General features: G+C 52.2%; 1 protein-coding gene across 1 annotated transcript; it reads left to right on the top strand.

The window, feature by feature from the left end:
- The first annotated feature begins 1,274 nt into the window (after positions 1–1,274).
- On the top strand, positions 1,275–27,221 carry MYBPC2 (myosin binding protein C2). The gene is made up of 28 exons (XM_038528087.1): positions 1,275–1,447; positions 2,468–2,560; positions 3,102–3,188; positions 3,395–3,543; positions 3,974–4,091; positions 4,787–4,835; positions 5,011–5,070; positions 7,165–7,358; positions 7,647–7,779; positions 9,988–10,112; positions 10,206–10,311; positions 11,468–11,640; positions 13,902–14,067; positions 15,454–15,560; positions 15,900–15,929; positions 16,201–16,340; positions 17,408–17,567; positions 17,653–17,757; positions 18,210–18,398; positions 19,455–19,589; positions 21,081–21,248; positions 21,409–21,497; positions 21,583–21,778; positions 22,012–22,151; positions 22,871–23,030; positions 23,208–23,344; positions 25,081–25,267; positions 27,099–27,221. Exons 1-28 carry the CDS (start codon positions 1,429–1,431, stop codon positions 27,107–27,109), a joined length of 3,426 nt encoding a protein of 1,141 aa, XP_038384015.1. The 5' UTR covers positions 1,275–1,428; the 3' UTR covers positions 27,110–27,221.
- Positions 27,222–27,229: the final 8 nt, after the last annotated feature.

The raw sequence follows: 27,229 nt of genomic DNA, 5'->3' as shown, positions 1-27,229 counted from the left end.
TTTCCATCACGGTCTCAGTCCCCCCCTTCTGAATTTCTGTCCTCCTCCTCCGTTTGTCTGCCCCCCACCCCCACCCCCCGCGCCCTGCGCCCGGGTAGGCTGGGCGGACGGGAGGGACCCGGTGGCAGCGTCGGCCTCTGGTGCTGCGCGGCACCACCTAGCTTGGCCCGCGGGAGCGGTGTGGCAGTCTGCCTGGCAACCCGTGACGTCACACAGAGGCTGCCGCCGGGTTGGCTTGGCGCTCCCTGGAGGCGGGGCAGTTTCCGGCTCGCAGGGGGTTTTGGAAAAGCTGGGGGTGGGGGGGAGCTGGACAGGAAGAAAATCTGGAGGGAGTTGCCTTCGCTCAAACCTGCTCCCTCAGCGGGTTACTTCCTCTCCCGTCCTCCGCCTTAACCCCAAGCCCCCACACCCTTTTTCCTCTCACACTCCCCTTGCCTTCCTCCCCATCACACCTGCTGCCCCTCCAAAGAGCCCTCTCCCCCAATCCCCTCCTCTGGCCTCCTTCACCACCCCCAGCCGGCGTCAGCCACCACCACCCCCATTCTGAAAGCCACAGGTCCCCCTGCCGGGAAGGGCGCCAACGCCCGGGCAGCCCTCCAGGGCCTTCCCGGTCTCCCCACCCGCCCCGCGGGGGGCACCCGCCCCCTCCCCCGCGTCCGGTGCCCGCCGCTCCCGCTCCCGCTCCCGCTCCGGGAAGCGTGGCGGGGAGCCGGCAGGGCTCAGTCCCAGGAGGGGCAGCGGCCAGTCCGGGGTCCCGGGTGGCCGAGGCCCCAGGCCTTCGGATGTGCTCTCGCCGGAGTCGCCGGAGTCCCCGAGCGCCCGCGCCCTCCCTCCGGGCACCGAGACCTCCCCCCGCCCCCGCAGCCGTCCTGCCTACGCTGGGAAACCGGACCCTCCCTCGCAGCTCCGGTTTCCCCAGAACTCCTGACTTGCAGATGCTAAGAATGGCTTTCTAGACTGTCTTCTCCCTTTGCCCCCATGGCTGAGTTCTGGCTGTGAGCCCTCACCCGTTTTAGACCCCAGCCCCTTCCTCTCTGCCACCCAGGAGTCAGGAGTGCCGGGCCTCATCCTTGGACCCAAGCATCTGAACCCCAGATCCAGGAGTCCAGGCCCTCCTCCCTCAGACCTGGGAGTCCTGGCCTCCAGCACCCCCATCCCGGGACCGGGTGTCTGAGCCCCAGGCCCTTCCTCCCCAGGACCTGGCCTCCTGCCAGCTCTGCTGGTCCAGATGTTATTTCTCACCCTTTAGAACACGCCCTCGGAATGTGGGGCAGCCTGGGAGGGTGGGGAGGCAAGTCTGAGGCCTCCCACAGCCCCCTGGGAGTCTCTGGACTCCTTAAAGGGCTCCTCCTGGGGGCCCACGTGTCCTCCCTAGGGCCCTGAGGGACAAGCTGTGGTCAGAGAAGCTTCGAGAGGAGGTCTGCCGACATGCCTGAGGCAAAACCAGGTCGCTTTCAGGACTGCCCTCCCTATGTGGAGATGCTGTCCTCTTTTCTGAATGGGGGGGCTAAGCTCTCCTCTCCTTGTAGGTTTGGGAGAGTAGGGTGTCTTCTCTGTGTGGGGAGGGGTTCCATATCTGTGTTGGTTGGGTGGGTCTCCTTCCCTGTGCAGTGAGGGTGTTCCTATCTCTGTAGAGATTTGAGAGGAGGGCCATCTGGGTGCAGATAAAGATTCTCTGAATTTGAGCCCTTTTTCTTCATAGGGATGAAAGTGCTTTGTATGTAGACCTGGGCGATCCCTGCATGATGATTGGGGGCCTCTACATTTTGGGAATGGAGTCCTCTCCGTAGGGATTGGGGTCACTTCTCTGAGGGAGGACTGAGTCCTTTCCATAGAGTTTAGGGGTTCCTGTCTGTGTGAGGAGAGCTCTTGTCTGTATAAGAATGAGGGGACCTCCTTTCTATAGGAATCTGGGCTTCCCCACACCTTCTCTATATAGGGACCCTTTATGTGACCCTTTATGTGCAATTCATTTCTTTGAATGGGACTGGAGACATTTGTTTACATGGGACTCTCTATGAAGAAGTGAATAGAAGAGACGCAAGTCTCTGGGAGGGACCCTCCTCCTGGGGTGTCCAGACCACTGGCGCCAGGCCCACCGGGCCATGGAGTGGGGGTCCAGCCCCTCATTGCAGCTGGGGTGCCAGTGGGCCAGGAGCCAGCAGGCAGAGCAGGTGAAAGATGCTGTGGTCAGCGAGAGGTGTCCAGTTTCTAGCCCAGGGGAAGAGCTAATTATACCCCCAGGACCCAAAAGGTCAGGGCCTGGTGGCCTGGTGGATGGAGTATGGCTTGCCTGGGGCAAGGGGAAACCTGATCCTCAGACTCTCAGGATTAGAGATAAATTTACACCTGAAGGGGCAGGACTTCTTGGTCTCTGGGAGGAGGGGCCTGGGGGCCTGGACTCCTGGGTTTTGGAAGGGGAAAGCACTGACCACGTGCTCAATTGTGAACATCTTTTGCCTCACAGTAGCCAAAAAGGCCCCTGCCAAAGGCAAAGACGCTGCCCAGCCAGCTCCCAAGGAAGCCCCCCCTGAAGCCGCTCCTGCACAGCCCCCCGAAGGTGAGCCGGTGTTCCTGTGTGATCTGCAGAAACTGGCTCTCCACCCGCCAGGCTCCCCTTCCTCTCTGCACCCACCCTGCTCTGTCTCCTTCAGTCCTGCCTCCCAGAGCTGATCCATCTGCCCTCTGCTCACAACCCTCAGTGGCTCCCCAGTGCCCCCAGGTGAAAGCCCAGCCTCTCAGCCTGGTGCTCATGCCCCCAGCAACTGGCTGATTCATCACTGAGTCCTGCCCAGCTCTGGATGCCGCAGTCTATCTCCATACCTCTCCTACCCCAAAGCCGTATTCAAACAATCCAGTCTGCCACCCTCCAGTTCACAAATGAGAAAACTGAGGCCCAGAGGGGCAGGAGGAGACTGGCCAAGGTCATGCAGCCACCTCTGTGACATGTGGTCTTTCCCAAGTCAGGAAAAGCTGCTTGGCTTCGTGGTCTTTGGCATCTGAGCAGAAGGTCCCTCACAGGCTCTAAGCCCCACTCCTTAAGTGGCCTGCTGCCCCTTCCCCAGCCTGCCTTAGACCCCCTAATCCTGTCTCCTGAGCAGAAGCCCCACCTGAGGACCAGTCCCCCACTGCCGAGGAGCCCACTGGGATTTTCCTGAAGAAGCCAGACTCCGTGTCAGTGGAGAATGGTGAGGAAGGGATGAAGGAGGAGGGGTCGAGGACCTGGACTCCTGGGTTTGAGGCAAGGATGAGGCTGGGGGCCTGGGTTCTTGGGTCTGAGGGAAGAGGGACTGGGGGCCTGGACTCCTGGGTCTGAGGGGGAGAAGCTCACAGTCCTCTCTAGAGTTTCACGGCTCCTGTCTGCCACTTCCTCCCATTCCCCACCCCCACCCAGGAAAAGACACGCACATCGTGGCCAAAGTGAACGGGAAGGAACTTCCAGGGAAACCAACCATCAAGTGGTTCAAGGGGAAGTGGCTGGAGCTGGGCAGCAAGAGCGGGGCCCGGTTCTCTTTCAAGGAGTCCCACGACTCTGCCAGCAATGTGAGGACCCCGTGGGGACGTTGAAGGCATATGGGCTGGGGATGGAGGTCCTGCAGCCCTCAGTTCTCAGCAGGCCTGTTGCTTGCTGCCTGAGGCCTGGAGCCCGCTTAGATGGAAAACCCAGATGGACCTAAAGGGTTAAAGCTTATACCAGACTGCTTGGTGGAGATTGTGGGGGTCAGGAGGAGAGAATGTCTAGGTTGTGGCAGGTGTACTCGGTCCATTGTATGCATTCCCAGAAAGGTCTCACGGGTCAGGGAGGTGGGCCCCCCCAGGGGTCAGGTTTGTCCAGGCTTGGCAAGAGACAGCTGGCCCCTCCTGTGGGGTCAGGGTGAGGACCCAGAGAGGGAGATGTGGTGAGGTGGGCTCTGGGAGTGTGGTGTAGTGCTGGGGACCCACGTGCACCCACACCCCTGGCCCTGGCCCCCAGGTGTACACCGTGGAGCTGCACATTGGGAAGGTGGTACTGGGGGACCGTGGGAATTACCGCCTTGAGGTCAAAGCCAAGGACTTCTGCGACAGCTGTGCCTTCAACATCGACGTGGAGGGTGCGCTGGCCACGGGCCGGGTGGGGGTGGGGGTGGGGGTGAGGAGAGCAAAGGGTTGTGGGGGGGCTGGGGTGGATGTTTCAGCCTGGTGTAGGGGAGTGTACAGATGTGGGGGTGAGATCTGGGGAGGAGGGAGTAGATGCAGGGGGAGGGGCCGTAGAAATTGGAGCAATAGTCTACGTGCTTAGGCCACTAGGAGGTGTGGACTTGGGAGTGAGAGGGTGCAGGGTTTTGGGTGTCTACAGGAAGGCTGAAAAGGTTAATTAAGTAAATCCTAGGGTCACAGTGCACAGCCATAAGGGCTTGGGAAGCAAGGGTGTCCACGTTTAGGGAGAGGCTGTACAAGCTTAGTGGGAGGTTGTTACAGATTTGAGGGCATAAGTGTGGACCCCTGAGGGTGCACAGGCTCTGGGATCTGCATCCCAGGCTGTGTGGGGCTTAAGTATGGAGGACACAGTGTATGGGATTGCCCAGGCCTGGGGAGAAGAGCGTGCTGGCCCAGGTGTGAGCGGTGAGAGGCTGCTCAGAGCTGGTGCACAGCAGCTATGGAAACACGAATCCATGCCCAAGTGACAGGGTATGCTGATCCACGATCAGGGGCCTGGGTGGAGGTTGTGCAGGCCTGGAGGGCACTCTTGGTCTTAGATCAGGCCTTGCCTCCACTCATCTTCTGTTCCCCCATCTCCTCTCCCCAGCGCCCCGTCACAACACTTCTGTACAAGGTCTAGAAAGCTTCAAGCGTACGTAAGTGATCCTGGGACCTGGGAAGAGGTGGTGGGTGGTTTCTGCTGGTGGCAAGGACTATGGGAGTGTCTCCCTTGGGAGGAGGAGCTGTGGGAGAAGGGAGGAATGGGGAGCCAGGGTGGGCCTGAGGGCACAGGACCTCTGTCGGGTTCACACACTCTCTTAATGATAACAGGGGCGAAGGGAAGTCAGAAGATGGGGGTGAGCTGGATTTCAGCAGCCTGCTGAAGAAGAGGTGAGCCTACCCCACTTGGCATACAGAGGGGTGATGGGGACTCAAAGAGGAGAAGGATGGTGGGTGAGGCTCCACTGCCAGCTCTGGACTCCGTTTTCCCCTCTATGACCTCCTGAATCTACCCATTCCCCACCCACCCAGCCATCTGTCCATCCACCTATGCACCATTTACCTACACCTTTACCTACAACTGCACCCACTTAACCATCTACCCACCAATTCACCTCCTACTGACCCTTCAATCCATCATCCTCATATCCATTTTCCTGTTCGCTTAGGTTCCAGTTTACCTACACATCCCCCTGTTCACCCAGCCAAACATCCATCCGTCCTTTTGTCCACTCACTCATCTACCAATCTCATCCATCCATTCAACCAGCTACTTATGTATCCATTGACTAAATCCATCCATTCTCCTACCTGCCCATTTGTTCATTCATCTGCCCACATATCCATTCTTCTACCCACCTCTTCCCACCTATCCATTCACCTGTCTGCCATTACACTCAGCCTTCCATTCATAAACATCCATTCATCCTTCATCCACCCACCCCGTAATCCAATTTCCCACCTATGGAGGCACCCATCTATCCACTTTCCACCACCCATCTATCATCCATCTTCCTTGCCACCTGTGTATCTATCTGCACCTGCATCTCTCTCCCAACTGAATCTGTTATCCCACCTGCCTACCTAGCCAAGCATTCCTTTATCAACTCTTCACCTCTTCACATACCCATCCACCCAGATAGCTCTCTGATTGATCCACATGAAATTGCTGTTCTTTAGGCAAAAATAATTAGATATTGGCAATTTTATATTGTTGAACATGATGCTTGTCCATTCGCTTGGTTATTCATTATCTGCTGGTCTACCCATCCATTCTTCTACTAATTCTACTCCCATAACCAAATCCCCAACAACCCCATTTACTGATTGATTCATCTGTTTGTCTTTACCCAGCCAGCCCCATATCCCACCATCTCCCCTCAACATATCCACCCCATTGCCTACCCAACCATTTGCCACCAACTCATCAGTCCATCCACTCACCCAGCTATCCTCCATCCATCCACTTACCTATCTTCCTGCCGCCCATCCTCCACCTATCCACCTATCCATAGACCCCACATATCCATCATCTTAGTCATTCATCAACCCCTTGACTCATCTCTGTATTAATTTCCCACCCAGTGCTCTGTACACCATTCCAAATATGCATATGTCCCGGTTTCTCTTCTCTTTCTTCCTTTCCCTTCCTTCCTTCTTTCCAGAGATCTACTCACTTTCTCACTCAGCAAACATCTTCTGAGGCCTCCTGTCTACCAGACCCTGGGCTGAGACCAGGGTACAGAGAGAAGTTTGACTAGGTCCTTGACATTGAGTCACTGATTGGTTTGGGGAGATGGGTCTGATCCAACCAACATGGACACAGACCAAGACTGTTTAGTGTTATCAGAGAGAGGGTCCCACAGGGGCCTTGTGAGAACCCAGAGTGAGGGCAACTCGTTGCCTGGGAAGACCAGGAGTGCCTCACAAAAGAGGGAGCTTTGGTGCTAGGTTTGAAGAGGAGTCCATCAGGTAGATAAAGTAGGGAAGGATCATCTGGGCTGGGACACATCTTGTGTAAAGGCTGAGAGGCAGGAAGGGGGCTGGGAGGGTTCAGGAAAAGGAAAGTAATGTGCTTGGGTGGTTGTGGGAGTGGTGATGGCATGATGAGTGGGGTCGTGACTGCCAGGCTGAGCTGTTGGGGCATCTTCCTGATGGCAGTGGGAGACCCATGGAAGAATTTTGAAAAACGAAAGGGTGGCATCTGATATGGAAGTTAGAAATACCCTCCTGGGGCCATGTGGGGAATAGGCTGGAGGGGAAGAGGCGAAATAGAGGCCAGGAGCTCAGGAAGGAGGCTGAGGCCATGGTCCAGATGGAAAGGATAAGGGGCACCAGACCAGGCCCAGAGAGACAGAGCGGAACAGCGAGTGGGTAGTGAAGGCTGAGGGAGGGCCAAGGTGGAGGGAGCACCTCATCTCCTAATCCTAACTGCTCCCCCCCCCCTGCCCCCGTGGCCCTTCTGCCTACTCTCCCTGTCCTCAGGGAAGTGGTTGAGGAGGAGAAGAAAAAGAAAAAAGATGATGATGACCTAGGCATCCCACCTGAGATTTGGGAGCTCCTGAAAGGAGCAAAGAAGAGCGAGTATGAGAAGATCGCCTTCCAGTATGGCATCACTGACCTCCGGGGCATGCTGAAGCGGCTCAAGAAGGCCAAGGTCGAGGTCAAGAAGAGTGCAGGTCAGCGCTGCTCTGAAGGGAGATGGGCCCTGCCTGGGGGACCCCAACATCATGGGTATTGGATGTTTGGACCCTGGACCTACTCTTGAAGGTCCCAATCTGAGGAATAATAGAGCCCAATTGTCAAGCACTTCCAAGTTCATGGGAAGCTTCCTGACCTTGACCTTGGAGATCTTGACCTTGACCTTGGAGAGTGTATGGTCTGGGAGGGAGACATGGCAGCTCTGGAGGTGACCAGGGCAGTGAGAACCTCTCAGCTCCATGCCCCCTGCATCCCTCAATCTCCAGCCTTCACGAAGAAGCTGGATCCAGCCTACCAGGTGGACAGAGGCAACAAAATCAAGCTGGTGGTGGAGATCAGTGACCCGGACCTTCCCCTTAAGTGGTACAAGAATGGACAGGAGATCAAACCAAGTAGCAAGTATGTGTGGAGGGACAGTCCCCAGGGGTAGGGAGAGGGGAGATCGGAGTCCCAGAGAGAGCCCAGATATAAGGCTGGCCACTCTTAACCCAGAAAGAGCATTCCCTCATCCATATGAAAACTGTGAATACCTCAATAAAAAAATTGACAGGAACGCCTGGGTGGCTCAGCGGTTAAGGATCTGCTTTTGGCTCAGGCGTGATCCTGGAATCCTGGGATCAAATCCCACATTGGGCTCCCTGCATGGAGCCTGCTTCTCCCTCTGCCTATGTCTCTGCCTCCCTCTCTGTGTCTCTCATGAATAAATAAATAAAATCTTAAAAAAAAATTATCCCTCAAAAAAAATTGACAAAGGAAGGGCACTTGACTGGCTCAGTTAGTGAAGCATGCCACTCTTGTTGTCAGGGTCATGAGTTCTAGCCCCATGTTGGGTGTAGAGATTACTTTAAAAAAATCTTTAGGGGCACCTGGGTAGTTTAGTTGGCGAAGTGTCTGCCTTTGACTAAGGTCACGATCCCAGGGTCCTGGGATGGAGCCCCACATTGGGCTCCCTGCTCAGCAGGGAGCCTGCTTCTCCCTCTCCCTCTGCCCCTCTCCCAGCTTGTTTTTTTTTTCTCTCTCTCTCTCTCTCAAATAAATAAATAAATCAAATCTTTTTAGACATTGACAAAGGTAATGAAAACAGGAATTTGGTTGAGAAGAAATCCAAATGGCCAATATATTGTGGAGTACTCATTCAACCTTGCAAATAACAATGACAACAATAATAATAATCATGCAAATAAACAATAGTTTTTCTGCTCTCCGAATGGGCAGATTTTACAAAATGATAAAACCCATTGCTGGAGATGACATAGGGAAATAGGTACACCAGTGTGGATGGTGGGAATGGTACTTGCTAAATCTCTGAAATGGCAGTGTGTTAAAAATATTTCAGATTGTGCAGTTGGAGGTATTTATCCTAAGAGAATTATCATGGTTGTGCATGTTTAGCTGCAAGGATATTCACTAAAGCACTTGCTATTCTAGCAAAAAATGGAAAACAAGCAAAATGTATGATTCTTTACTAAAGGGCTGTGTAGTCACTAAAAAAGAGATTCTAAAATATATACTAATATGAGAAGCTGGTTAAGGTCAGCATATGGGAAGAAGCATGGTTCCCATTTCTGCTTAACAAAATGTTAATCTATGTGTGTATAGATAAAAAGATTGCAAAGAGGGATGCCTGGGTGGGTCAGTGAATCTACCTTTGGCTCAGTCCGTGATCCCAAGATCTTGGGATTGAGTCCCACATTGAGCTTCCCATAGGGAACCTGCTTCTCCCTCTGCCTGTGTCTCTGCCTTTCTCTGTGTTTCTCATGAATAAATAAATAAAATCTTTTAAAAATATATTGGAAAGACAGAGGCTGAAGTGTTTGTAACAGTTATCTCTTGGATAGGTTATATTTTTATTATTTTTTTTCTTGGCTGTGTGTGTTTTTTTTAAAGTTATTTATTTATTTAAGTAATCTCTATATGCAACGTGGCACTCTAACTCATGACCCCTGAGATCAAGAGTCTGGTGTGCTTCCAACTGAGCTAGCCAGGTGCTGTGGCTGTGTCTTCTAAGTTTCTCAGCAGGAGCATGTTGAATGAGATAAAAAGTTAAGTTAGTTAAGATACAGGTTAAGTTACTTTAAGTGGGAGAGAAATGCATTTCTAACTGATTGAGGCTGGTAGGTGGGCTCTCTTCTTAGAGATTGTTTGGGGACCCGGGTTCCACATTTTTGGCTACACCATTTCTTGTGGCATTGTCCTCATCTGCATGATTGGAGCTGGGTCAAAGGGGAAGGAGGAATTGTCTTGAGCAAGCAACTCAAAGGTGGAGATGACCTAGCAGTTATGCATGTCCTATCCACTCACATTCCATTGGCCCAAGTTCAGTGGCACACCATCCCAGCTGCAAAGGAGGCTGGAAAATGTGGTTCTCTAGGTGGTTAGCTATGTGCCACTGCTAAATGGAAGGGGAGGATGTATATGGCGGGTGTAGGGGGGCAGAGGTTAGGATTTCTGCTGTGGTTATTTAAATACTAGAAATTGGACCATCTGTCCCTTCCCTCACAATTTGGCTCTGAGAGGGAGTGACTTGTCCTGAGAACTGGTGGACAGATCTACCCCAGGGCTGGGCTCTCCTCCAGGCTCTAGGCTGAGGTAAGATTTTTCCACCAGGTACGTGTTTGAGAATGTTGGTAAGAAGCGAATTCTCACCATCAACAAGTGCACGTTGGCAGATGATGCTGCTTATGAGGTCGCTGTCAAAGATGAGAAGTGTTTCACCGAGCTCTTTGTCAAAGGTGAGGCTGAGATTCGGGCCTAAGCCTGAAGAGTGGGGCTTTTCAGGAGGATATCCTGAAACTACTGACCTCCTGTCCCTCCATGTCTCACAGAACCTCCAGTCCTGATTGTCAAACCCCTCGAGGACCAGCAGGTGTTTGTGGGCGACCGGGTGGAAATGTCAGTGGAGGTGTCAGAAGATGGTGCCCAGGTCATGTGGTAAGTAACTCATGATTCCTGAGCTCTATACAGGTGCCTACAGCTTGTTTGCCTCAGCTCTGATCTTTATGACTTCTCTTGGAGATTGTGAAATATTACCCAATAGTCACCAGACCTTTCTCTTTAAATCCTGACCTTCACCCATGACCTCTTTCTGGAACTTCTGACCTCTACCCATCTCATTTTCTTCCAATTCCTTCTTCTGATTTCTGCTATTTCAGATTCATTTATTCATCCATTCAACCAATGATCCATCCTTTGGTCCATCCACTCATATATCCATCTATCTATTCATCAACCTATCCATCACTCCATCCATTTATCCTTCCATCCACCCATCTATCCCATTGGTTTATCTGTCCATCCATCCATCCATCCATCCATCCATCCATCCATCCATTCATCCATCAATCCATCCACTCACCCACTTACCAATCTCCTCATCCATCCATCCATCCATCCATCCACCCATCCAACAAATATTTATTGAGCACCTATTATACAATGGCACTCTTCAATATATTGGAAATATAAGGGGATATATCAACATGGCACTTGCCAAATTAGAGTTTATAATCTGGTAAACTTCTGGGGTATATGTGTAGGAAACAGAGATATGTGTTAGTCAAGTCATCACATGAATAAATATAAAAGTTTTTTAAGTGTTTCAGAGGAGTACTGACTGAAGCTATAGCCACTTTTTAATAGGGAGAAGGGACTCAGGAAGTCAGAGAAGTCTTCCTGGAGGAGGTGACAATGCAGCTGAGATTTGAGTGATGAGGAGTTAGAAAAGAAGTGAGAAGGGAGGGGTTTCTCAGGCAGGGAAGTACCATTCGGAGAGGCCACAATATCTGGCATCTCTCTGTGACCCCAGGACTTCCTCCATGCTCTGACATCTCCCAATGATCTGTCTGTGTTCCTTTAACCTCCAGCCAGGAATCTGTGGCACCTCCTTGTGGCTCATGACTTCCTGTGACCCACCATCCCACCTGTGACCCATCTATTCAAGATGCTTCTGCCAACCTTAATCTCTCCTCCCTTCTGACCCCTGACCTCTGCCCAGGACTGTCTCTCTGGCCCTTGACTCACTGTCTGATATCCAGACCCAGGGCTCTGCGGGTCCTTCATTTCTCCCCTTCGCGTCCCCTTCACCTAGGATGAAAGATGGTGTGGAATTGACGCGGGAGGATTCCTTCAAGGCTCGATACCGCTTTAAGAAGGACGGGAAGCGTCACATTCTCATCTATTCGGATGTGACCCTGGAGGATGGGGGTCGCTACCAGGTCATGACCAATGGCGGCCAGTGTGAGGCTGACCTCATTGTGGAAGGTATGGGGCCCCCAGGTGGGGTGGGGGCCACATTGGCTCATGCTTCTCCTCACAGCTCAAAATTGCTCAAGCCCTCGGGCACCTTGCTGGCTTAGCCAGAGGAATATGTGACTCTTGACATCAAGGGTCATGGGTTCGAGCCCCAGGCTGGGGGTAGAGTTTACTTGAATAAATAAATTAACTTAAAACAATTGTTCAGGGGCACCTGGGTGGCTCAGTCAGATGAGTCCAACTCTTGGTTTCAGCTCAGGTCATGATCTTGGGGTTCCACACTCAGCATGGAATCTTTGTTCTTTTCCCTCTGCTTCTCCCCGTGCTCTCTCTCTGAAATGCATTAATAAATATTTTTTTAAGCAATTGCTCAGGCCCCAAATCTTATAGTTGTCTCTGACTCCTCTCTTGGCCTCCCACCCTGCATTCCATTCACCAGCAAGTCCTGACAACTCCCCCATCAAAGGAGATCTAGGATCTGATCACTTTTCCTCACCTCCATTACCCTCACCTGCCCTAGGCCTCCACCCCTCATGCCTGAATGACAGCAGTGGTCACTGGGTGCTCTGTTTCCATGACTGCTCCCCTCCCCCACTTACACACACGCAGTGGCCAGAGTGATCCTTGTGAAATGTAAGTCAGATGGTGGAAACCGAGCTCACCCTGTGTCTAGGGCCTAGGTCAGTTTCGTGTTATGTAAGATGTCACCATTTCCACCAGGGGAAGCTGGCTCAAGGCTACATGGGACTCCATGCTTTGCTTTTGCAAATGCTCGTGAGTCTATAATTCCTTAAACGTAAGAAAAAAAACAGACAGACCCCAAACCAAGGTATTTATGAGCCAAATCAATTATGGTATGCCCATATGTAGCCGTAAAAAAAATGGAAAGAGGGATCCCTGGGTGGCGCAGCAGTTTGGCGCCTGCCTTTGGCCCAGGGCGCGATCCTGGAGACCCGGGATTGAATCCCATGTCGGGCTCCCGGTGCATGGAGCCTGCTTCTCCCTCTGCCTGTGTCTCTGCCTCTCTCTCTCTCTCTCTCTATCATAAATAAATAAAAATTTTTTAAAAATTAAAAAAAAAGGAAAGATTTCCAAGATGCTGTATAGTTAGGTGAAAAAGCAAATATGTTCTAATTTGCAAGGAAGGAAGGAGAAGAAAGGAGGGAGGGAGGGAAGGACAGATAGAGAAGAGAAAACATAGATACTATTGGCTTTCATAGCGATAGACTGAATGGATAGTGCCTTAGGATAAAGGAGAATTGGAGGTGGGTAAGTGGGAGATATCCCGTCTATATCTGTTTTTTTATTTTTTATTTTTATTTTTTGTGATTTTATTTATATTCATGAGAGACACACAGAGAGAGGCAGATACATAGGCAGAGGGAGAAGCAGGCTCCCTGTGGGGAGCCTGATGCGGTACTTGATCCCCGGACCAGGGATCATGACCTGATCCAAAGACAGAGGCTCAACCTCTGATACACCTAGATGCCCCCTCATATCTGAATCCATTTTCTTTATTTTTCAATCATATAAATGCATTTTGTTTAAAAAAACTAAAATTAAAAAAAAAAAGTCAGATCCCAGCCATCTTCCCAACATGCTTTAGTGTCTCTTGCCTCGCTGGAGTCCTCCCTGGGACCCCCAAGGTCTGTGATCCAGCCATATCTCTCCTGTCCATCTTCTCATGTACCACATTTGCCTTGCCTGCTGCACACTGGCCCCCTTGCTGTTTCTCACATCAACAAACCTGCTCGATTCCATAGGGCCTTTGCACATGTTCTTCCCTCTACCCAGGGGGACTCTTCTGCATTCTCCCATGGACTCTTCCCTGCCTTCCTTCAGGCTTCATCACTCCCTCTTGTTGTTGTTGTTGTTTTAATATTTTATTTATTTATGCAAGAGAAACAGAGAGAAAGAGAGAGAGAGAGAGAGAGAGAGAGAGACAGGCAGAGGGAGAAGCAGGCTCCATGCAGGGAGCCAGACATGGGACTCCATCCCGGGTCTCCAGGACCAGGCCCTGGGCCGAAGGCGGCACTAAACCACTGAGCCACCTGGGCTGCCCTCCCTCTTGTTATACGTTGATGTGTGTCCCTGTTCACCAACTATCTCCCCACTGGCATCTGAGCTTCACAGGGCCAGTGGATGTTTCCAGGTTGTTCATGGCCATATCCTCAGGGCCTGGCACAGTGCTTGGTGCATAGTAGGTGCTTGCAACTATTTGTGGGCTGACTGGAGTTTCGATGGCCCCATATCCTTTTCTCCCTGTCCAGAGAAACAGCTGGAGGTCCTGCAGGACATTGCGGATCTGACGGTGAAGGCCTCAGAACAGGCTGTGTTTAAATGCGAAGTGTCTGATGAGAAGGTGACAGGCAAGTGGTATAAAAATGGGATCGAGGTGCGGCCCAGCAAGAGGATCACCATTTCCCACGTGGGGAGGTACGGAGTAGACTATGGAGGTAGCTGGAGGTGGGGCAGGGTGGAACATGTGTATCAGTTAGCTATAGTTGTGTAACAACCATCCCGATCCTTAGTAGTTTAAGGAGAAAAGGATGTATTTAATCACAAGTCTCTGTGCTGGTGGAGGGCTGGCTGATCTAGACGGCCTTTCTCATGCCTCTGTGGTCAGCTCAGTGTCTGCTCTGCTGATCTTCCTGGGCTCCCTCAGGACCTTGGCCAGGAAACCTGGGCTGCCTTTACTCTGGTCTATGTGATGTCTCATCCCCCAGTAGGCCAGTCCTGGCATGTTCATAGGGCAGATGCAGGAGTCCCAAGAGAGAGAGCAGAAGCAAACCAGGCCTCTGTGGCCTGACTGGTCACTGTTCCAATGTCTGCCATATTCTATTTGGCAAAGGAAGCCACAGGTTGCAGGGTCTCATTGCAAGGGGCATGGATACAGGGAGGGGAATCCCTGTGGCCACAGTTGCAAACTGTCTACTACAAAGTGGAGGAGATGTCCAGCTGGAGAAACAAGGGATTGGAATTCAATAGGTAGCACAGGGTTACCTGAGAGAAGTACCTGGTGATCTGAGGACTATGGAGAGCCACTGTGAGCATGCCCAAATTTAGTTGTGCCCAAATACAATGGTGAATTGCATTTCCTGACAATAGCTCTTGGCAGAATGTAGGCTTTCTCTGGGATCTGTGTAAGGAACACTGCCTGCCAGAGCTGTCAGTAATTATAAGAATGAATCTTAACGCTTCTAGGGCACTTATTATGTGTTAGGGAGTTTTAAAAAATGCTTTACAACAACACTGATATAGACTGTTATCATTATGTCTATTTTATAGGTGAAGAAATTGAGACACAGGGAGCGTAGGTAGCTTGCCTAAGGTCACACAGCTGATAAGTTGCAAAGCTGAGATTTGAACCTAGATGATAGCATTTCAAAACCCAGAATAAAAATGGTGGGTATGGATGTAGGGGTGGCGCTTGGGGGGCTCAGTCAGTTAAGCGTTTGCTTTGGGCTCAGGTCAAGATCCCAGGGTCCTGGGATCCAGTCCTGCCTCAGACTCCACACTCAGTGGGGAGTCTGCTTCTCCCTCTCCCTCTGCTGCTCTCCTGGCTCATGCTCTTTAAAAAAAAAAAATGGTGGCCATGGGCATGTAGATTGCATTGAAGAGGTTGTTTCTTGGGGCAGCTGGCTAGCTCAGTTGGAAGAGTGTGAAACTCTTGATCTCAAGACTATGACTTTGAACCCCACATTGAGTGTAGAGATTACCTAAGTGAATAAACTTAAAAAAAAAAAAAAGATGATGACATTACTCCATGGTGGTCCTCAGGGGGACCCATCTGACCTCTGCCTTATCCCCCCAATGCCTTAGGTTCCACAAGCTAGTGATCGATGATGTCCGCCCTGAGGATGAGGGAGATTACACATTCGTGCCCGATGGCTATGCCTTGTCCCTCTCAGCCAAGCTCAACTTCCTGGGTGAGGATGCCCCTCTGTTTTCCCCGAGGGCCAGAGCACCCACCTTCCCAGACGCTAGAGCCCAGATGCCCTCCTGCAGGATTAGGTTTACCTAGTATGTGTTAAGGGTCACAGCAGGTGTCTGCTGAACTCATGGGAGGAGTCAGATGAGAAGATAGAGGGAGAGGGCACTGTATGTTCTGAAGTGTGTCCACCTGGGAGGAGGGGCAGTCATGGGCCTTGACCCATCTCTAGCCTCTCAGGTTCCTGGGGACCTTACCCTCAGTCTCTGGTGTTGGAGGGTAGGATAAGGGGCCCACTGGATTTAGAGCTAACTGTGCCATCTTCTCTGTCCTCCAGAAATCAAGGTGGAGTATGTACCCAAACAAGGTAAGGATCAGGGGCTGTTGTGGTAGGCTGAGGGCATGGACTCTTGGGTCTGAAAGAGGAGGGGGCTGAGGGCCTGGACTCCTGGGTCTGAGGGAAGAGGGGCTGGGGGTCTTGTTTCTTGGGTCTGAAAGAGGAGGGGCTAGAGGCAGGACTCCTGGGTTTCTATGGCTGTTGAAGCCCAGCTCTTAGGGAACCCAGTTTGCCTTGGTGGGGATCAGGATGACCCAGCTGCCCACTCCCAAGTTCCCCAGTATCTCTTCTCTGTCACTAGAGCCACCAAAGATCCACCTGGACTGCTCAGGAAAGACCTCAGAGAATTCACTTGTGGTTGTGGCCGGAAACAAACTAAGGCTCGATGTTTCCATCACTGGGGAGCCTCGTCCTGTCGCCACCTGGTTGAAGGGAGATGAGGTATGATGGGGCTTGCCGCATGCCCTGACTTCTCCCTCTCAGCTCTGCTGGGCAACTTTAGGCAAGTTACTTCCCCTCTTTGAACTTCATTTTCATTGTAAAATGAGAATGATGATCTTTCTTCAGAGTGTTGTTTTGAAGATTAGATATTATATTTGTCTATCACATGGTACTGGCCTGCCACCTGGTGGGGTGCTGCATCCATCCATTCATCCATCCATGAGTCAGCCAACCGCTGTAGCCATCCATCAACTCAACCATCTACCCATCTTTCCATTTATAAACTAATTGATTACTTAATTCATCTGGCCATTTTCTCATCTAGTAACTAATCCATTTGTCTATTTATGGTGGGTGTCTAGTCTCGGACTGCAGTCAGTCAATCAATCCAATTATCCATCCATCCATCCATCCATCCATCCAACAAATTTTTTTATCTTGTATGTTCCAGGCCCTGAGACAGTTCAGTGTTTCTTCTTTCCTCTGGGCTTTAGAGTTCCAGTCTGTAAAATGGATTTGACTCTGTTTTCATTCATTCCTTCAGTCAGCAAACACCCCTGAGGCTCTTGGGAGTGGGGGCACTCTGTGCATAGCACTGAGGATACCACCATGAGGAGCCTTCACTGTTGGAGGGAGGCAGATACGTGCCCAAGCAGTCACAGTCCAGGGTGACTGGGGCTGAGATAAAGGAGGGTACTGGAAACTATGAGACTTCAGGGGGTAGGGCTGTCACTTTCAGCTGGGGGCTTCCAAGATGGCTTCCCAGAAGAGGCAACTTCTAGGCCAGTCCTAAAGGATGAGTAAGAGTATAGCAAACAGGAGTGAAGGAGGGCACTGAATGCAAAATCTTGGGGATTTTAATTAAGGGTGATGTTTGGAGGATAAGGAGGGCAGCAGAGAAGGATGATGAGGCTGGGCATAGATCCAGTGGGTCCTCTTGTGCTGGGTCTAAGGCCTTGTGTGTTGTGAGGTGATGGGGAGCCGCTGGAAGATTTTGAGCAGTGGAGAGCAGAGGCGGGTTGGGCTCGGGGAGAGGTGGGGCAAGGCCATCCTGTGGCTGTGTCTAGGTGTTCACGGCCACTGAAGGCAGGATCCGCCTTGAGCATCAGACAGACTCTAGCAGCTTCGTGATTGAGAGTGCTGATCGAGCAGATGAGGGCCGCTACACCATCAAGGTCACCAACCCCGTGGGCGAGGATGTGGCCTCCATCTTCCTGCGGGTTGTGGGTAAGCAGAGAGAGCTGGGGGTATGAGCCATGGGTGGTTCCCCGAGTCCCTGAGGGACCCCCCCTAACCATCCTGCCTTCCGCAGATGTCCCAGACCCCCCGGAGGCTGTGCGTGTCACCTCAGTCGGAGAGGATTGGGCCATCCTTGTCTGGGAGCCACCCAAGTATGATGGGGGACAGCCAGTCACTGGTGAGTGCCTGCGTGCCAGATTCCCTATGACCTCTGACCTCTCCTGCTTCCCCACCCCTGCCACCCCAATGAACCCTTGGCCTCTGAGAGTTCTTAGCATCCTTGGTGATCTCCCTCTGAGGCCTGTTTACCATCTTGGATGTCTTGTAGTTCCTTTTGTGTCCCCTCTCATTCTTTGCTTCCCAACAATCTAGGGTTCTTCACTTTGGCCAACAGCCTGGGGTTTTCTATGACTCCTGACTCCCAATTCATGACTTGTAACCCTTCCTGATCCCCAACCCTATGACTGGTGACTTCTGACTGCTCTGTGACCCTGAGATCAACCCAAGGTTCATGGCCTCAGACCTCTCTGGGTCATGTGACCTTTTGATGTGACTCTCATTGCTCCACCTAACCTGTGACCCTATAGCCTCTCCATGAGCACCCACTCCTCTCTGCTTGGGGGCATCCAGGTTACCTCCTGGAGCGGAAGAAGAAGGGCTCTCAGCGCTGGATGAAGCTGAACTTTGAGGTCTTTACGGAGACGACCTATGAGTCCACCAAGATGATCGAGGGCATCCTCTACGAGATGCGGGTCTTCGCTGTCAATGCCATTGGTGTTTCCCAGCCCAGCATGAACACCAAGCCCTTCATGCCTATTGGTGATGCTCCTCTGCACCCTCACCAAGCCCCTCTCCACCTCCAACCCCTGCCCTGCCTGTCACTGATCTCTGACTTTACACCTGGCCTTTGACCCTCCAGCCCTAACCAACCTCCTGACCACTTACTGACCAAGAACATTAGTTACCAATCTCCATGATCCTAGACTCTGTGCACTTGCCCAAATACCTCATGGACCTCTGACCTACCAGACCAACACTTTCCCTATTCCTGGAGACCTCATTGTCCCTTGATATCTTGTTTTTATTTATTTATTTATTGAGTTATTGAGTTATTAAGTTATTTATTTATTTATTCATGAGAGACAGAAAGAGAGAGAGAGGCAGAGACATAGTCAGAGAGAGAAGCAGGCTCCATGCAGGAGGCCCGATGTGGGACTTGATCCTGGGACTCCAGGATCACACCCTGGGCTGAAGGGAGGTGCTCAACTGCTGAGCCACCCAGGCATCCCTATATCTTGTTTTATTTTTTTTATTTTTATTTTTTTTAATTTATTTTATTTTATTTATGATAGGCACACAGTGAGAGAGAGAGAGAGGCAGAGACACAGGCAGAGGGAGAAGCAGGCTCCATGCACTGGGAGCCCGACGTGGGGCTCGATCCCGGGTCTCCAGGATCGCGCCCTGGGCCAAAGGCAGGCGCTAAACCGCTGCGCCACCCAGGGATCCCTATATCTTGTTTTTTTTTTTTTTTTTTTTAAATTTTTATTTATTTATGATAATCACACAGAGAGAGAGAGAGAGAGAGGCAGAGACACAGGCAGAGGGAGAAGCAGGCTCCATGCACTGGGAGCCCGATGTGGGATTCAATCCCGGGTCTCCAGGATCGCGCCCTGGGCCAAAGGCAGGCGCTAAACCGCTGCGCCACCCAGGGATCCCCCTATATCTTGTTTTAATGACTCATGATGACACGTCCTGGCTCACTGACCACCATACTGATCCCTTTCCTGATCAGTGACTCCAGCTCTGATCCCTGACCCTCCCCATGACACTGACCTCTCATTTACTTCCACCTCCCTTTTTCCTGGATCCTTACAGCGCCCACAAGTGAACCCCTGCACCTGATGGTGGAAGATGTGACAGACACCACCACCACTCTCAAGTGGAGACCCCCAGATAGGATTGGGGCAGGCGGCATTGATGGGTACCTGGTGGAGTACTGCCTGGAGGGCTGTGAGTGGCCCCATCAGGCCTGGGGCAGGGGTGGCCCACACAGACCCTGGGTGGGTGTCCAGTCTGGGACTGCAAATAGGGCGGTGAAGGGAAAGCTTTCTGGTGGGGTGGGCTGCCCTTGTCCTGTGTCTATACTCTAGTTGCCTGAGTCCCTGAATGGGATGGCTCAAACCAGGCCTCCATTGACCAACTTGTCCTCTCTCCCTCCCTCTCTCCTGCCCCTCCTACTTCCTCCTTTCCCTGTACCCTTCTTTCATACAGCAATATCTTTTCATCCATCCATCCATCCATCCATCCATCCATCCATCATCCCTGTATGTATCTACTACCTGTATTCTTTCTTTCTCTCATCCATCCATCCATCCATTTGTCCTTCCTTCCTTCCTTCCTTCCTTCCTTCCTTCCTTCCTTCCTTCCTTCTTTCCTTCCTTCCTTCCTTCCTTCCTTCCTTCCTTCCTTCCTTCCTTCCTTCCTTCCTCTCATCCATTTGCCCATCATCAGTCATCTGAAAATCTTTTGGATAACCAACTGTCTATCCATCCTGTAACATGTTTTCCATCTGTATATTTGTCTCATCACCACCATCTTTCTTCCCTCCCTCCCTTCCACCCTCCTTTCCTTCATTCCATTCATCCATTTCCGTATATGACATTGTCACCATCTGTCTACCATCTCTCTGTGTATCCATCCATCCATCCATCCATCCCTCCATCCCTCCATCCTCCACCGAACAAACATGTATTGAGCACTGACTCCATGCCAGGCCCAGTGCCAGGGCTATGGGGAATACCTCCAACATGGTCATCTCACTGGGAAGACAGGCATGATTGATCATCTTTCGACACCGTAACCCAGGCCTTACAGTCAGACAGATGTGGGTTCTAATCCTGCCCCTACACTTTCTAACTGTGTGATCATGGGCAAGTCTCTGAGCCTCAGTTTCTTCATCTAAAAATGGGCGAAGACAGTTCCCTCCTTGACAGGGTACAGTGATGACTGCATTTGGTAATGCATGTAAATGATGGATGGTTGGACGCTCGTCAGCTTTTTCCCTCTTTCTCTTTCCAGTGCTCTTTTATCCCATTCTTGCCCTTGCCCACCCCTCCCTGATCTTTGTCAGTGCCACTATGACATTTCAGGACTGATCCTTTTTAGAGTTCACCCTGGTGATTGTTGGCCTGACCCATGTTGGTTCACCAACCTATGGCAATAAACCCAAGATGGAAATCCAGGAAGCAGGAAATCCGAGGAGCTGTCTCTAACCACCCCCATCCCTGAACCTTGATTTCCCCATCTCTACAATGGGGATCGCATAGGACAGAGGCAGAAATTAATGAGCTAACTAACTTGTGTGCCACCCTTCCAACCTGGTCATAATAAGCGCTTAATAAATAGCTACTGCTGTTCATTGTGGTGGTCCCAAGGCACGGGAAGGGACAACCAGCTGAGGGGCTTCAAGGAAGTTTCCCCAGCATTGTTCCTTTTTTGCAGCGGAGGACTGGGTCCCTGCTAACACAGAGCTCACAGAGCGCTGTGGCTTCACCGTCAAGAATCTCCCCACAGGAGCAAAAATCTTGTTTCGGGTAGTGGCGATCAACATCGCGGGGCGCAGCCAGCCCGCCTCCCTGTTCCAGCCGGTCACCATCCGTGAGATCGTGCGTAAGTGCCTCAGACCCAACTCTCCTAAAGACCAAGGTGTGGTCATCTGGCCGGCCCTTGCCATGTCACCATCAGGGCCTCCCTGGAGAACGTCATCGTCACTGTGTCTCTGTCCCTCCTTCGAGCGTCCTCCACCCCATTCCTGTGTCTGTGTCCTCAGAGCAACCCAAGATCCGGCTCCCGCGCCACCTCCGCCAAACTTACATCCGCAAAGTGGGGGAACACCTCAACCTGGTCATCCCCTTCCAGGTGCTCCGAGCTGGGAGTTGGGGGGTTGGGCTCAGGGCTTAGGGCTCTGGCTGGACCCAGTCTGACCTCTCGGCCCCGCCCCCAGGGGAAGCCCCGCCCCCAGGTGGTGTGGACGAAGGGCGGGGCGCCTGTGGACCCTGCTCGCGTGCACGTGCGCACCAGCGACTTCGACACCGTGTTCTTCGTGCGCCAGGCGGCGCGCTCGGACTCGGGGGAATACGAGCTGACCGTGCAGATCGAGAACATGAAGGACACGGCCACCATCCACATCCAGGTCGTGGGTGCGTGGCCCGTTGGGGCAGGAGGGAGGCACTGTGGCCCAGGGAGCGGGGAACGGGTGGAAGAGGGTGACAGGTGGGGATGGGGAGGAAAGGTGAGGAAGTGGGAGTGGGGAGAGATCAGAATCTGGAGAGCCGGTGAGGGGGCAGAGGTGGGCAGGGGTGGGGAGAGGAGGGGAGAGAAGGTGAGGGGCTGGCGTCTGACAACCATCCCCTCCCCGCCCCCCACCTTCCAGAAAAGGCTGGGCCAGCCGAGAACGTGATGGTGAAGGAGGTGTGGGGCACTAATGCGCTGGTGGAGTGGCAGCCTCCCAAAGACAACGGAAACAGCGAGATCACGGGGTATTTTGTCCAGAAAGCTGACAAGAAGACCATGGTGAGAGACCAGAAGGGCCGGGGGGTGGGGTAGGGTGGGAGAGATTGTCCTAGCAGATGCCATTGTTCTTGGTTCACAGCCGGTAAAGGGAAACAGGCTTGGAGAGATTGGGAGGAAAGCCTTTTGGCTGAGATACATGCATGATGGCTTTTTTCTTTTTTTTAAATTGAGCTAAAATTCACATACAACTAAGCATTAACCAATTGAAAGCCTTTATTCCGTTCTCACTGTTGTGTAACCACCACATCTAGTTCCAAGAGGAACTAGATCTGCCCAAAAGGAAATCTGGTACCCATTAAGCACCCACCCTGGCATACCCTCCCACCAGCCCCAGGCAACCACTAATCTCCTGGTTTTATGGATTTACCTATTCTGGACATTGCCTATAAATGGGATCATCCAACTTGTGTTCTTTTGCATCTGGCTTCCTTCACTCAGCATAAAGTTATCCAAGTCCACCCACATTGTAGTGTGGATCAGCTTTGTTCCTTTCCGTCGGCTGAGTGATACAGTCCACGGTTTGTATCTACCACTTTTTGCTTCTCTGCTGATGGACACTTGGGTTGTTCCCACCTTTTGAGCATTGTGAGCAGGGCTGCTATGAATGGCAGGTTGTTTTAGCGGGACACATGCTTAGGTGTGCTTTCTTCACGCACCGGCCCTTCTCACATCTGTGTCCCCGTGTCTGACTCTCCTGGCCCCTCCCTGCCTCGCCCTAGGAGTGGTTCACTGTCTACGAACACAACCGACACACCTCCTGTACTGTGCCTGACCTCATTGTGGGCAATGAATACTATTTCCGCGTTTTCAGCGAGAACATCTGTGGGCTCAGTGACTCACCTGGTGTCTCCAAGAACACGGCCCGGATCCTCAAGACAGGTACTGGCACCCCACTCCATGGGGCCTGGTGTCCTCTCCTGGCAGGGGTTCTACCTTGACTCCTGCCCTCCCCGGCCCCACCCCCAGGCTCAAAGCCGATGGCACCTGGTGACAGAGGAAAAGCAGTCAGGTATGATCTAGACTGGTCACCTTACAGGTGAATCTCCCTTTCACCAGGTATCACCTTCAAACCGCTTGAGTACAAGGAACATGACTTCCGAACACCTCCCAAATTCCTGACGCCTTTACCAGACCGGGTGGTTGTGGCTGGTTATGCTGCTGCTCTCAACTGTGCAGTCAGAGGCTACCCAAAGGTGCCGTGTGTGTGTGTGTGTGTGTGTGTGCGCGCGCGCGCGCGCGGCACACATCAGACCCTAGAGGGAAATCTTCACCCAGATGCAGCATACCACCTCCTTCCCCTTGACTCTCTCCTCCATTCATGGGATTTACTCATTTAAAAAAAAAAAAAAGATTTATTTATTCATGAGAGACACACACACAGGCAGAGGGAGAAGCAGGCTCCCTGTGAGGAGCCCCATGTGGGGCTCGATCCCAGGACCCGGGGATCATGACCTGAGCCAAAGGCAGATGCTCAACCACCGAGCCACCCAGGTGCTCCAGATTTACTCACTTTTAACCCACTTCCCGACTCTCGCCCCTTCAATCAGAGCCCAAGTCTTAGATCATTACTCTGGCTTGCCTTGGAAACAGAAAACTTGGCGGGAGTTGGGAGGAGGTCTGAACCCCCAGAGCCCCCCAGCATCTTCTGCCCCATCCTGTTTCCTGACTACTGTTGGGAACATGGACACTTGGAAACCTTGAGCTCTAGCCACTCACTTGGACCAGGGGCTGGCAAACGATGGCTCATGGGCCACATCTGTTTGCCCCCAGTTTCACTAAACAAAATGTTATTGGGACATGGCTGTGCCTGGTTGTTTGGTACTGCCTGGGGCCGCAGAGACCACAAAACCTGCAGAACCTGAAATATTGACTACCTGGCCCTTTACAGATGAAGTTTGCTGACTTCTGGTCTAACTCCCAAGTTTTTGGCATCAGCCCCCGTAGGCATACCATGGATTCATTAGTTTACCTCCTCCATCTACATCTACCTACTTTATTCGCTGACTGTACTCATTCATTTTTTTTTTTAAGATTTTATTTATTTATTCATGAGAGACACAGAGAGAGGCAGAAACACAGGTAGAGGGAGAAGCAGGCTCCATGCAGGAGCCCGATGTGGGACTCGATCCCAGAACTCCAGGATCATGCCCTGAGCTGAAGGCAGATGCTCAACTGCTGAGCCACCCAGGCATCCCTGTACTCATGCATTCTGATCATTGACTCAGCTACCAGTCCTTTTGCTCAGTTCACTTATTCACTCCATTTGCTTAGTTACGTCACTCTCTTATACAGCCTGCTCATTCTTTCAACACACGTTTTCAGAGGCTGTGTGTGCTGGTGAATTGGGACAAGATGTTCCTGGATGTTGGGGGAGATCGACATGAATCCAAAGTCATGCAAATGACTATAAAACCATGAAGGGTGGGATGCGTGCCGGAGCCATGCGGGTAGCTGAGAATGTACAGCGGGCATTTCTGCTACAGCCCAGGGGCCCGAAGTGCTGTGTCAGCTGAGACCTGGAAGATAAGCCCGCACTGATTAGGGGAAAAGAGGAGGGTAGAGCAGTATTGGAAGAGGGAACAGCCCGTGTGCCAAGGTCCTGAGGTGGGAGCCTGTCCAGTCTGTTTGAGGAATAATGAAGAGGCCACTGTGGATGGAGACGAGGGAGGGAGCAACAGGGTGGAGGTGAGGGCAGAAGAGTGATGGGGCCATGTAGGATCCCATGGGCCACAACAAAGAGTGAGCTCTTCCTCTCACAAAGAGGAGACTGATCGTCAGAGAGGAGGAATGAGTGGTTCAGGGTCATCCAGTCAAAACCAGGAGATGGCACAGCCAAGATAAGAATCCAGATCTGCCTTCCAAAGCCCCTACTTGGCCATCACCCGGGGACCTCCCCTAAGCTGGCATCTTTTCCCATTCCCCTCAATAGCCCAAGGTGGTCTGGATGAAAAACCAGATGGAAATCCGCGAAGATCCCAAATTCCTGATGACCAACTACCAGGGGGTCCTGACGCTGAACATCCGCCGCCCATCCCCCTTTGATGCTGGGACTTATTCCTGTCGGGCTGTCAACGAGCTGGGGGAGGCACTGGCTGAGTGCAAGCTGGAAGTCCGTGGTGAGCACCCTGCCTGGCAGCCCTCATTCATGCTCTCACACAGCTACCCGGAGGCCCCGTGCTGAGATCAGAGTGGTGTCAGCGCTGGGCCCCTAGGCGTGTGATGGGGAAGCCAGATTCAGACTCCAACAAGAATGATGCAGGGTGACATGTGCTGGATTCAGGGCAGCACAGGGCATCATAGGGGTGGGGCTGGGGGAGCAGCGGGGGCAGTCATCTGAGGAAGTTTTCCAAAAGGAGTTTAAGGACAGGTGAGAGGTAGATGAGGTGGAGAAGGGCTGGTAGATGATCTCCAAGGCTCTGGTGGGCCTGGCATCTGTAGGGAGATGTGTGGACACAGTGTCAGAAACAACATGGGTGCTGGCAGAGGACTGGGTGTGGGTGCCCAGAAAAATGTCACTCTTCCTCAAGCTCTGTTCCTCCTGTCCCCTCCTTTCTACCCCAAAGGCTTAGCCCCATTCATCTCTTCTGGAATTCTTGCCTGGCCTCCCTGCCTCCCATCTCTCCCTCTAGCACCCCCCCCACCCCGGCCCAGGGACCTAGGGTGCTTCCTATCCAGGGCTGACCTGCCCCTCCCTTGCTTGTGGCCCACCCCGGGGGCTCCCCAGCAGCCCTGAAGCCCCTCGGCCTGGTGTCTGTGGTGGTCCTGCACTCTGGCCTCATGTACCTCCATTTTCCTCAACACTGTTCCAGCCACACTAGGCTGTTGGCAGTTGGACAAACTGGCTGTGCTTTCTCTTTTTCCTAGACTTTGCACATGCCATTCCTCTAACTGGAATGCTTTTCCTCTCTTCCTCTGCCTTGGGCTCTAGCCCATCAAACCTCTGCCTGTCAGAGCTCACTGGGCAGGCTGCTACCAAGTCCCACAGATGTAACTGGCATTAATATAGGTTTCTAGGGGCCCTCCTCAGTTGTGACCCCTCCCCCGGCCCTGAGGACCACCCAGAAGACAGAAGTGGCCGTAGACCCTTAACAAGTGAGACTACCCCCCCAAGCCTTACTTGCTGTCATTCTGAAGCTCTGCTCTTCCAGGCTGGCCCAATTTCTAATGTTTTGCTATCCCCTTTTTAATTATTGAATTGGCTTGGAAATATCCCTACTTCAGGATTCCAGTGACAGCTTGTTACCAGCAGCAGCTGCTTAGAAATCACTGATTGGGGCACCTGAGTATCTGCCTTTAGCTGGGGTTATGATCTCAGGGTCCGGGGAGTCAGGTTCGCTGCTCAGCATGGCATCTGCTCCTCCCTCTCCCTCTGGCTCCTCCCTATTGCTCGTGCTCTGTCTCTATCTCTAAAGATTTTATTTATTTATTCACAAGAGACACAGAAAGAGAGAGGCAGAGACACAGGCAGAGGGAGAAGCAAGCTCCATGCATGGTGCCGGACGTGGGACTCAATCCTGGTTCTCCAGGATCACGCCTTGGGCCGAAGGCAGGCACTAAACTGCTGAGCCACCCAGGGATCCTCCATAAAACATTTTTTAAAAAAAGGAAAGGAAAGGAAAGGAAAGGAAAGGAAAGGAAAGGAAAGGAAAGGAAAGGAAAGGAAAGGAAAGGAAAGGAAAGGAAAAGAAAAAGAAAGAAAAAAGAAAAAAGAAAAAAGAGGAAAGGATCCCTTATCAGAAATATTCCAGTTTGGGGTTCAAAGTTACAGTAATCACGGGACCGTCACGTTGGTTGCCCCACGGAGACATGAAGGATACACGTGCGCCTCCTGCTGGCCACCTGAATCCAGCGGGCAAACGGGCCTGGGGGGAGGGGCCGGCGGACCCGGGAAGGCCCCACCCACCTAACCCACCCACCTAACCCACCCTGTACTCTTTTGCCCCACAGTGCCGCAGTGAGGCTGGCTCTTCCTCCCTCCAAGATGATTGGCTGCTGGGTCCTAACTGGACCTTCCTGAACACTGTTCATAGTTGGCACTGAGAAGATAATAATAGTCTTGTCTACAACCTGCACGTGTG

This window comes from Canis lupus, chromosome 1 (genome assembly GCF_011100685.1).
Source record: "Canis lupus familiaris isolate Mischka breed German Shepherd chromosome 1, alternate assembly UU_Cfam_GSD_1.0, whole genome shotgun sequence".
NCBI classification, from domain to species: Eukaryota; Metazoa; Chordata; class Mammalia; order Carnivora; family Canidae; genus Canis; species Canis lupus.
The sequence above is the reverse complement of the archived record's forward strand: the minus strand, read 5'-3'. Positions and strand labels throughout refer to the sequence as shown.

Bases quoted from the DNA above. Each gene is read 5' to 3' on its own strand.
- MYBPC2 (XM_038528087.1), top strand. The intron at 5,071-7,164 runs GTGAGCCTACCC...CCCTGTCCTCAG, and splicing joins AGCAGCCTGCTGAAGAAGAG to GGAAGTGGTTGAGGAGGAGA. The intron at 22,152-22,870 runs GTGAGAGACCAG...GCCTCGCCCTAG, and splicing joins AAGCTGACAAGAAGACCATG to GAGTGGTTCACTGTCTACGA.